The sequence below is a fragment of the Hyperoodon ampullatus genome (assembly GCF_949752795.1).
Source record: "Hyperoodon ampullatus genome assembly, chromosome: 17".
In the NCBI taxonomy this organism is placed as follows: domain Eukaryota; kingdom Metazoa; phylum Chordata; class Mammalia; order Artiodactyla; family Ziphiidae; genus Hyperoodon; species Hyperoodon ampullatus.
Genome location: NC_136930.1, coordinates 28570144 through 28582211, shown reverse-complemented (window position 1 = coordinate 28582211; position 12068 = coordinate 28570144). Strand labels below are relative to the sequence as shown.

Sequence of the window (12068 nt, the reverse complement as noted above, 5' to 3'; positions counted from 1 at the left end):
TAGACCCTTTTCCCATCCCAGTTTGTTTGCTAGCCTTTGTCCCGTCATCACTAAGCTTTAAAATTTCAGCAAACACAAAATTCTGGAATTATTCAGAACTATTATGTCACCAATATTGAAAATACTTTTCTTTCATGCAAGTAATAGTGCTATTATGATAAGTATGTACGCCCAATAGAAGCAATGAAAATATAGACTGTGATGCAGCTGTTTATAAAAAGAGTTGACATTTTGTTTCCTTATTTTTTTAATTGTCCTTGAACTTTGATTTTTTTCCTTAATTATTCTCCTTTATGGATTGATGTGTTTATCTTTACGAAGATGAATCCGACCTACTTGAGACACTGCCAACTACAATGCAGTTAGCCCTCACCATTGATGTGAACTTCAGCATCATCAGCAAAGTCGACTTGTTCAAGGCAAGTGTTTTTCCAATTCATAGGAAGGCACCATATCAATTTCTCTGTAAAAATCAAAGCTCTTGCTGAATTCTTGATTGATAATTCGTTCTTTGAGCATTTACACTATATTGTCTCCCTGTCATCTGTCCTCCATTGTTTCTGATATAAAATAAACTATTATTCTTATTGAAAAAAAACCCAAAACAAACAAAAAAAGCTCTTGCTGAATACAGCATTTACGGGTTTGTTGCCTTTATGTTTACAACACCAAAATAATCTGGAGAATTTATGTGAAATTAGAGTCAAATAAACTACGGATCTCTCTTCAGCAGATGACTTGTTTAGAAGCCTCTCTCTCCTAACTTGTGTCAAAGAAGAAGAGTTCTTCACAGTCTTCTTGCATTAATTTAAATATAATTAAATTCTACAGCTCTATATCTTTGCTACTACACATGTCATCTCCCATTTACGAATATGCCTTGGCAATGCGTGGCAAAGCAGACCCCAGATTAGCTCTGGTTTGGCCTGACAGTCATATAATCATGCCTAATCATGTCTCCAATACAAATGCTTAGGATTTAGATTTTTTACATGGCCAAATTCAAATTTAGAGTGTTTTTTTTTTAAAGAAAAAATGTATAGCAAAGAAAATTTTAATATTTTGAATGTCTTTAATTTTCTGCCCTCCTCTCAATGCATTATACTATATGGAAGTTTTTCTCACCTAACACTTATTCTGTGTGTGGCATTCACTGATTCATCTATTTAATTAATTCATTCAACGAACATTTATTAAGTTCCTACTATGTTCCAGGCACCGTATTAGTCACTAGGAATTCAACTTCTAAAAACAAATACTTGCACACATGGGGCTTAAATTCCAAAAGAGAAGAATGAAAAATAAATATATAATATGTGAGAAGGTGATAATGTTATGAACAAAATTAAACAGATTAAAGAGGATGAGGGAGGTACCGAAAGGTCTGCTCTAATGAAGTGCAATTGAGCATCTGGGCAGAGGACTACAGGATGCAAGGGAGTGAGCCATGCAGATATTGGGAGTGGGAGAGGAGGGATGGACAGAGAGGGAATATTACAGGAGGATGGACAAGATGAAGCCCTGATCTGGGAGGCTGGAGTAAAGGCAGAGTGATGTAAAGCAAGAGTAGTCAGAGGAAAGTAAAAACAGGAAGGGTGAGTCAGGGGGCAAGTTAATGGAGGGCTTTGGAGGCTGTAGCATAAAATTTGGATTGTACTCTGAGATGCAAAACCCACTAAAGGTCTTGAGCAGAAGATGATCTACTTGAGATCTGTTTGAAAGGGATTTTTTCCTGCTCTGTGGAGAGTAGACCAGGAAGCAAATATGGAAGTCAGGGAGGTCAAAGAGTGATAACATCTATAGACGTCTATAGGGATGATGGTGATCAGACCCAGAATAACAGGAGCAGAGTTAAAAAGTGGCCAAATATTGAATGTATTCAAAGGAAGAGCCCACGGTTTTTGCTGTTTGATTTTGTGAAGGGAGAGACAGAAACGAAGGATGATTCAGGATTTAAGCTGAGGAACAAGAAGAACAAAGACACCATTTGCAAAATAGGAAAATTTAGAGTAAGTGTAGGGTGAGGAGGGTAGAAATAGACTGTTTCTGGATGCGTTGGTTTGAGGTGAGAGTTAGACTTCAGATGGAATGTCATGTAGGCAGTTTGATAAATAAATCTGAGTTTAGGGGAGAGGTCCAAGCTGGAGCCATAAATTTGGGCAAATCAATATATTGATGGATTTTAAGCTAGGGACTAGATATTATCCCCTATTATGTAACCCAGACAGAAAGATATGCCTTGAAAACACGTAATCGATACCATTGTAGTCAAGATGAAGAAGCAGACGCTGTATGGTAAAATGGTTAGGCAGAGTCACCCTCGATGTTAGGTTACCGTACAGTGTCCTAAACGGCCTTAGGAAGGAAGAGAGGGGACGAGAGGGAGGATGTCCTGGGGTCGATTCCTGGAGATTATAGGAAAGTAGTTTCCTAATTGGAAAGTGGTTCCCAATTTCTAGTGCGAGTGCCACAGTGGAAGCTCTGGTGAGGTAGATGTACTACGGAGTGTATTCAAACAGTTTTCTGATCTTTTACCAGGGAGACTGGGAAAGGGATTTCTACCTTGGTTAACAGGTTCATCTTGATAAATGGTTTTCAAGCTACAGCTTGCAATTCATTTAGGGATTGTGAATTCAATTAAATGGGTCACAAACAGCATATAAAATAGACAAGAAAATATCAGAGTGCCTCACACATAAGTAAGGGTAAGCATTGTATTACAAAATTTTTGTTTCAGTTATTTATTTTTTTAATACACATATACATATCTATGTGTGTACTGGGCACAATGTAAATGTCTTTGTTACTGTAAGTTATGGTCAAAAAAGGTATGAAAGCCACAAGTCTAAATTAACAGTATTTTTAAATGCTATAAAACTTTTTACAACTTAAGGACTAGCTTAATTGAGAATAAATGAGAATAACTGAGAACCAGCTACATTTTCAAGAAAACAAAAGCTTTAAATTATATACCAGTGACTTTTATGAGATTATCTCTGATCTGGGAAGTTATCAGTTTTCAGCCTCAGAGTTTTTTCCTTTGTTTTTACATATATTTTTGGAAATCCATAAAATCAGCAACATCTGATTGAGAAAAAAAATGTTAAATCTTCACATGTTGCTAACGTACATAGATTCATTCTTTCCTGACGTTTCCATTAAAGATGTAGCTCCTTCCAGAAAGAAACCATTTCCATTTATATTTCTGTTAAATGAAAAAAATATTTTTTTACCTAAAGCCAAATGAAGTAGAAAATAAGCAAGTATGGAAGATTTCTAAATTTATTTCTTTCCTAAATCTTGCTAAGACAGTCTTAGTGGTTTGTACAAATTTGTTATTTTCTTAGGGAGGAAATATGCTGACTAGGGATCTTATATGCTTACCTCATAAATTATACCCAGTTGACTTGTGTTGCTTCTGATTCAGTCACTGTTCACTGAGAGCCACCTATGGCCTCAAGGGGCTGAGTCACAAAGGAGGAAACCTTTGGAGCGTGTGTGTCCAGAGGATGCTCAGGAAGCTTCAGAGTGAAAAGGGGGAGGCTCCCGGGCAGGAGCCTCATTATCACTCATTAGGACCAAAGCATGGGGTGACAACAAAAGATGAATCTAGAAAGGTCAACTGAAGCCAGGCTATAGTGTGTGGGCCCAATCCTTTAGGCCAAGGAAGCTGGAAAGGAGGAAACCGACAGCACAGATTTCAGTTTTATAAAGACAAAAAATGGGGACACTTTGAATAGATCAGAATATCCAGGGATAATAAAGAAGGGTGACTCAACTGCTGAGAGCCTCCATATCTTGAATTCTCCCTGAAAATGAATCTTCCATATCTTTAAAAGGCAGGTAGACAGGAAGAGAGAGAGAAAGAGACAGAAAAAAGAAAGAGAGAGAGAGAGACAGAGAAAGAGACAGAGAGACAGAGAGATCTGACACCAAGATCGGAGGCTAGCATGCATGCTTTGTGTCTTTCCAATCTTCAGGGTTAGGATAAATTAAAGGTACTTGAAAATCATTTAACTCACAAATACCTAGTTTAAGATGTCCTAAAGAATATTTTAAGTTTATATCTTGGACCTTCAGTCAAAAATTTCGCAAGGACTTTTCTCCATTTTGTAAAGTTGTGAAGGGATACAGATGTAGTAGAATTTGTTCGCAATGCAGCACCAGATAATAATTCTATGCTAAATAACCTTGTTTCAGTTTTTCCAGAAATATGTCTGTAACTTTAATTGTGTATTGTATTCAATTTTTAAAACTCCAAAAAAGACAGTGTGCTTATATTTCTTTCCTTTTAGCCTTGTGAAACTTGTTTATATATTAGTGGAACAGTGAGTATCCTAATGCTTTAACAAAACTAATGTAAGTAATGCTGGAGTATACCAAATTATAATATGGACAATGTTACATGAAGGAGGTCCATACTGTCCATGATCCTTCATTCCCAGTACTGTCACCATATACCTTGCTATACCCAATACTCACATGGTCCCTGTATTAGGGTACTCCAGAGAAACAGAATCAGTGAGATATGTGTGCGTGTGTGTATATATATATATATATATATATATATAGAGAGAGAGAGAGAGAGAGAGAGAGAGGTGGGGGGAAGAGAGATTTATTTTAAAGAATGGCTCATGCAGTCATGAGGACTGACAGGTCTAAAACCTTCAGTACAAGTCAGCATGTTGGAGAACCTGGGAAGTGTTAATGTTGCAGCTCAACTCCAAAGACAGTCTAGAAGCAGAATTCCCTCTTCCTCAGGGAACTTCAGACTTTTTTCTCTTAAGACCTTCAACTGATTGGATGAGGCTGACCCACATAATGGAGTGTACCCTGCTTTACTGAAAGTCTACTGATTTAAATATTAATCTTAACTTAAAAATACCTTCACGGGCTTCCCTGGTGGCGCAGTGGTTGAGAGTCCGCCTGCCGATGCAGGGGACACGGGTTCGTGCCCCTGTCGGGGAAGATCCCACATCCGCGGAGCGGCTGGGCCCGTGAGCCATGGCCGCTGAGCCTGCGCATCTGGAGCCTGTCCTCCGCGGCGGGAGAGGCCGCGGCAGTGAGAGGCCCGCGTACCGCAAAAAAAAAAAAAAAAAAAAAAAACCTTCACAGTGACATTTAGACTTGTATTTGACCAAATATCTGAGTACCATGGCCTAGCCAAGTTGACACAAAGTTAACCAACACAGGCCCCCAAACACTGTCAAGCTGTATGGAATATAATTGTCAAAGAAACCAAGCTGTTGCTAAGCCCAATTTTTTTTTCTTTTTTTTTTTTTTTGGCCGCACTCTATGACTTTTAGGATCTTAATTCCCTGACCAGGGATTGAACGCAAGGTCACGGCAGTGAAAGTGCCAAGTCCTAACCACTGGACCACCAAGGAAGTCCCCCAAATTTTAAAATTGATATTTGTATCTTCTCAAAACTAATAGCAACTATTTACTGAGTTCTCACTGTGTGCTACACTGTGTTTTCTTCTTTGTTACCTTCTCTCAATTAATTCTCACAGCAAGCCTCTGAGAAAAGGTTTATGACCACCCCCACTTTTACAGAAAGTACAAACTACTTACCTGACTGAGGCCAAAGAGCTAGAAGCAACGGGACAGGGTTTGAGCACTGATTTTTCTTATGCTACAGTCTACAGTCTTAACCACTCAATGAAGCCACCTTTCAGTTCTCCACCAGCCCTGTCTTGTTAAGTGATAAGAAGCTGAGAATTTTCCCTAGAGTCAAAAAACAATGTAAGCTCAAGGCCATCCTTTGGTGATTTTCACAGACTTAGACTTGGCATGCCAGTTAATTTCACACCAGATACCTAGATTCACACGCACTGTGCTATTCTACTAAGAAAAGACCTTGAATCTCATGTATTTTTTTTCTCCCTCAAAGCAGGTAGAATTAAAGTCACAGAATTTCACTAAAACTTTGCTTCAATCAACTATGGTTAACTAGTAAGATCTGCTGCTTCTACATGGGGTGATCAGAGTTTCTAAGGAGCTTAGAGATGAATAGTCATTTTTTTTAACTTTTCACAAAAATAATTCTCTTCCTTTCAGATTGCATGTTTTTCCAGCCCAAGCTCAAGTATTAACCTAACAAGGAGTGATTCATTTCTATGAGGTTGGGCAATTTCCCCTCATTTCTGATGATTTATTATTTTTATATTGATTTTTAAATACGTTTTATCAAATTAAACGCTAAGGAAACCACATTTTGCCTCTATCACTAAATTACCAGAAATAGGAGAAAATTTAATACAAGTTCTGTTGCGCCACCTAGTGTCTAGAATTTAAATTGCATCCTTTAGAAACCGAAAAAGAACGCCCTGCTTAATGGAAAGGAAAGACACCAAAATGGGAATGTTGGTACCACCAATCTGTCAAGGAAAGCACAATACGCTGCTTTGGTAAAAATGGAGAACCCATCCCAAACAGGACACCTCACTGGGATCTGTGACTCATTGTCATTATATGGCAAGTAGAGCCTGGAAAGGCTGTGACTTCAGTGATAAGGAATATGTGGAGAAAGAATTTTGTATGTGAGTGGCAGACTGAGCCAGGAATGAAATGGGAATGGCAAAATTATTTCTTCCCCTCACACAAGGATCCCCTGGTAGTGACATCCTAATCACATATTTCCTCCCAAGGGCCTGAAATCAGAGCATTACAGGGAGGCGTACTACATTTCATTTTTAACTTTATTTTTAACCCTGGTGGTAAACGTAATAAAGTATTGTGGCTAGACTTTTTAAAGTATTTTGAACAATAAACTTATAAACCAGATGAACTCCATTCAACTACACATGCTGAGCAGTTACTCTGTCCAAAGCACTAGTGGGGTACCCCAGATACTGCATGCATATAGTCCCTGCTCTCCACTGCCTCCCAGAAGTGTGGGGGAAATTCTATGTAAATAAGATGACATCCTTAGCTGTTCTGTGATAATTCAGTGACTCAAAACATATAAAGTGTTTATCTCAATACCTTGGATATAGTAAGTTATATTGTTATTATTGCTACTATTACTGAGAAATAAAACTGATTCAGTCACAGGGGAGTCTTCACACAGGTAAAATCAGTGTGTAGCCATGCTTGATCATAGGAAAATGGATTAGATTCAGCCTCAGGGTTTCATCCAACTTGTGACTTCTCACTTTGACTATGTGATACTGAGGCTCCTAGAAAAATAGAATTATTGTCAGTTCTCAGGAAAGCTTGATGGAGATGACTTTACATGTGTTTGCAAATGTTAAGTGTAAGGTTGGGTCTGATATCACTTAGAATTCAATAACTTATGACATCATAGTACCTTGCAAATTATTTAGCACATTTGACTTTAGCATGGGTAAGTGGATTCAGAATTCCTGCCCTAGACATATTACCTATCACTTGTTTAGTGGGAATGGAGTTTAAGATGGGACAAAGCATGTCCTTTTATAATAAACAAGGCTGAGCTGAGAAGAGCCCTGAAGACTGTTTATACTTGAGGGTGACTTAAAGTTACGGTGAGTTATATATTACTGATAATATCTTAAGTTATTTTTTGAAGAACTTAAGGAGGAATGAGCCTAGAAATGAAGGAGTCCTTCAGGACTGAGAAAGTAAACATCCAAAGGTAAATTTTACCAATTTTACAATTGCATTCAGAGCTTGCAAGTATTGAAAGAAGAACTTCCTGGGTATAGGAACCATCATCTAAAGTATAGGTTCTGTTTTGAATAAAAATAAAATTTCTCCCAACTTCATTCAAATCTCCAAAAGCCTTATTCAAATCTATAACACAGTTTTTATACAGCACTGAATTTCCCATTGTTGAAAATGGAATAATTTCTAATAACTTCATTCTATACATCAGGCCATATTTATTTAGTGCCTGGCATGCCCCATGCCCTGACAAGACTCTGGGCATATGGAAGCGACTAATATACAAATCTTGCCCTTGAGTTGCTCAGAATGTAGATCAAACACACACACACACACACACACACACACACACAGATGAGTCTCTTCCTCTGACACCTCTTGCATGTGTGACCTTAGCGAAATAGTCAATAGACTGCCTGAGCCTCTGTTCCCTCATCTAAAAACCAAGAGTGTTAACAATATATTGATTAATGCCAAGCATCACAGAGAGGATGAAAGAATTAAACAGATGAAAATAAGAGAATAAAATGTAATACAAATGTTGTGTTAATACAATGTTAATATTGACATTTACACAGGTACTCTCACTTTACAAAAAAAAGGAACATTTATGAAACGATGACTGTGCTCTGACTTTCTGTGAATCAGAGGTTTTCCTAATTACTTCTATAAAGGAAATGGAGCTGCATTATAAAGAAAAAAATGCTAGCCCTGGGATGTAATTCTTTTTTATCATACAATAATGGAGCAAACTGTATCTCAAGAAAATAGTCATTTTGCGGGGGAGGGAGGAGATAATTGTTCTCAAATACATCATAAAACATAATGACTTCATAAGGCAAACTTGATTTCACTAAGCCAAAATACAGAAAGGAAGGATCTAGTCATAAATCACAGCTGTCCCAAGGCTGGTGGCACCTATCCACAAAGCAATCATTAGGGGAAAGAATCACTTAGTTGATGAAGCTTAAATTGTATTTTTTTTATTACATACAACTGCTATGTTCTGTTTACATAGCTAATACATATTCTGTGCAAGTACATTGATAAAAACTCATATTTATAATGGTTTAAATGTTTTTCTCTGAGGAAATCCAAGCCATAAGCTAACAGCTCTCTATGTAAATATTTGGGCATTTCTACTGAGGAAAGTACTAATTGTTTGTCAATATATTTTAAGGCTTATATCCTAATTTGTTCCAACTCTTCCATTAATTGGGTTTCTTTAAAGTGCTTTCTGCCAGTGAGCTAACCTGAAAGATAGAAGAGAAAAGATGAAATGTGTTCCTTCTCAAAGAGGATTTTGTTCCTACAAACAATCTTGGGATGTGTGTTTTACTTTATTTTTATTAATATTAATAAAAGTTGAAGTCTCATCAATTCTTCTTGCCAGTTCTATTCTCCTTTCTCCCTCCTCAGAGGTGGCCACGAAGATGATTTTAAGGATATCCTTCCAATCCTCATTTTTATTTTACTTTTTATCTATGTAAACATCAATGACAAGTAGTGTTATTTTGTACAGATTTTTTCATAGTTGGAGTCATAATGAATATATTCTATAGCTTGCTTTTGTGCAGACCACATTATTTGTTGAATTCAATCACATCTAGAGGGGGAGAGAACTGATTTATTGATTTTAACCACTTTATGGTAGTGCAACCTACAAATCTTTAATACTTTTACCTGTCCACAGGTTGCTATTTTGTTGTTTCCAGTTTTTTCAGTACTGAAAATAATACTGCCACTCACATCTTTGTACATTTATGGAAAAATTGCCATAGGAAAACAGCATTTAAAATCATTAGTAATTCCTATGAATACAATTTAATACAGTTGGGAATTTTCATCAAAGTTCATTCCATCAGGAATTGTTCAAGGAATGAAAACTTTATTTTGGCCTACGAATTATAATTAAAAGTTAATGCCGAAAAAATCAAACTGTGCTCGTGAAAGTAAATGTAAGTGGGCTTTTTAAAAAAATCTTCTCTTTCTGATCATTTATAATGCTATTATTCTCCATGGATATGAATGATTGAGAGTTACCTTCATTGCAATGATATTCTAGACATATTTAAGCTTAAGAACTTCCAAATATATTTCTAATGAATTTTCTCTAAAATATCAAGGACACTAACTTTCTTTAGTGGGCAGAATCTTAAAATCAAGCCAGTTTGTGTTTTTTCCTAAGAGAGTTCTGAGTATCAGAACACCAGTTTCTGAAATGAAATTACTGTGAATCAATGACAGCATTAAAAGAAGTAGGGCACATGAGCCATATATTTAGAGAATTTTTACTAAAAACAAAATAACAATTTTTAGAAGGAAATTAACTTTTGTCATTTGCCTTAGCAAATATGATAACCTATGAGACATGGTAGGGATAAAATAAATATAAATAACAATTATATACTTTGCACAAAACAAATACATGACAAGGAAAGAAAATGTACATTTCACTATGCCTAAAAGGACCTTTGTGCATCTTTGCAGATAAAAATCATACTTGTCTTCAAATGACTCAAATTGTGTCACCCACACGAGCACCTTCTTGATGCTTCCCCTCTCTCTCATCCCCACTCCAAGACAGAAGTAAAATCCCCACCTCTTAAAAGTTTTATGGATACCTACCTGGGATATCTTATGATATGATTAACTCTTACCACAAATTACAGCTTTTCTGTTTACTTAAAACTTTATCCCAACTAGACTTACTTTCTGTCTTCTCTGATTGCACCAAGGGCATTCATTGTTCAAAGCCTTGCTCATAGCAGCTTTCATGAATATTTGTTGGACTGTATTAAGAAGGTATTCCTGTTGGCTTTTGCCTTTCTTTCTATCCGAGAGAAACAAAAGCTATAGTTTCTCAAATAAATTTTTAAAATTCTAACTTCAAGTTCATCTGAATGCTTCTCACCCATGGCTACTTGAAAATACTTCAATCATAAATCATTAACTCTCCTTATCAGTCAAGCAACCCCAAGGTGTAAATTTCATATGGATCTAGCTCAAGTGTTTTCTACTAAAATCATTATGGAAACCTGTGATTGCTAAAGGAATGATTAGCTAATCCACAAACTGGGGGTAGGTCCTTTGCTTTTCCGCCTCCTTCCTCTGCTACTGATTAGGATTAGTTCTCTGCAAAATAATAATTTCCCTTAAGGGGCAGACAAAAGGAAAGCTGCTACATGTTAACAGCTCTGAGAGGAAAAAATAAAAATATTTGAAGAAAGCAGAAGATTCAAAATCGCTATGTAAAGTGAGATTTTTGAAACATCTACAGATTTTTCTTTAGCCTATCATATAGATAAATTACAATTATTTAGACAGAAAACAAATATAGACACATTTTCTAACAAATCACATTTGTTTCTTACACTATTGAAGTGGATATGAACAGTCATTCGTTTAACAGATATTGTTTTTGTGTCTCTCATGTACAGTTACTCTGCCTTTAAGAAGATGACAATTAAGTTGAGGAAGAAAAACATACAAGCTTGCAAAGTTAAATAATAATATCTAACAATAGTATGAAAGATGTTATAAAAAGAAAAATATTTAGCAAAGATTTTTATCTGTCAGCATTAATATATTAATAATCAATCCTTCACTATATTACCGTAATCTTTAATACCTATTATTTACTAAGCATTATGTTAAGTTTTATATGAGTAAAATTTTACCATTATGAGACTAGTAACATTTTCACCCCCATTTAACAGGTTAAGAAAATGAGGGCATGAGATACATAAATACATAGCAATAAGTAGTGGAAACAGGATTAAAACCTGAATATATCTCACCAGGATCTAAATTCTAGCCATCATATCATAGGTATTTTTTTTCTAAATTTTGGGTCAAGACAAGTCCATATCCACTGGCAACTAATATTTTAATGTTAACACAGACAACATCTATTACTGTTTATTTCCATTGCATTTTAAAATCAATTGGGATATTGGCCTTTTAGCTGTGTCTATGAGAATTATTTTTCTCTGTTTTTTCTTTAGGGTTGTGATACACAGATGATTTATGACATGTTGCTAAGATTGAAATCCATTGTCTATTTACCTGGTGACTTTGTCTGCAAAAAGGTGAGTTCATGCTATTTTTCTAATGCATGACTAATAAATACATCTGAGGAGTTCAGGCATAAGTCAAGAGAATAGTTTAAACAAAATTTGTCCAGGGTGAATTCCATAGTATGGAAATAATCATGATATACAATTCTGTAAAGCTATAATGTGCTCTCAGAGTTCAAAATGGAACAAGACAATATGGATTTCATTACTTATAGGATATAAGTGTGGGTGGTCTGAAAAGTTGCTTTGTGTAAATGTAAATCATCAATTGTCACACCCCATTAATTCCAAATACTTAAGATGGAGGGAAAAGTTACAGAAGTGAAAGGTGGTTCTGCCCTT

At 36.0% G+C, this 12068-nt stretch overlaps 1 protein-coding gene across 1 annotated transcript in view; it reads left to right on the top strand.

The window, feature by feature from the left end:
* Positions 1-12068, top strand: part of CNGB3 (cyclic nucleotide gated channel subunit beta 3) — a gene marked incomplete at both ends in the record, with an annotated part of 140516 nt that overhangs the window by 101718 nt on the left and 26730 nt on the right. The window contains 2 exons of the mRNA XM_079722145.1: positions 322-419; positions 11655-11738. Of these exons, the coding sequence (XP_079578271.1) occupies positions 322-419; positions 11655-11738 (182 nt within the window). The remainder of the gene's footprint in view (positions 1-321; positions 420-11654; positions 11739-12068) is intronic.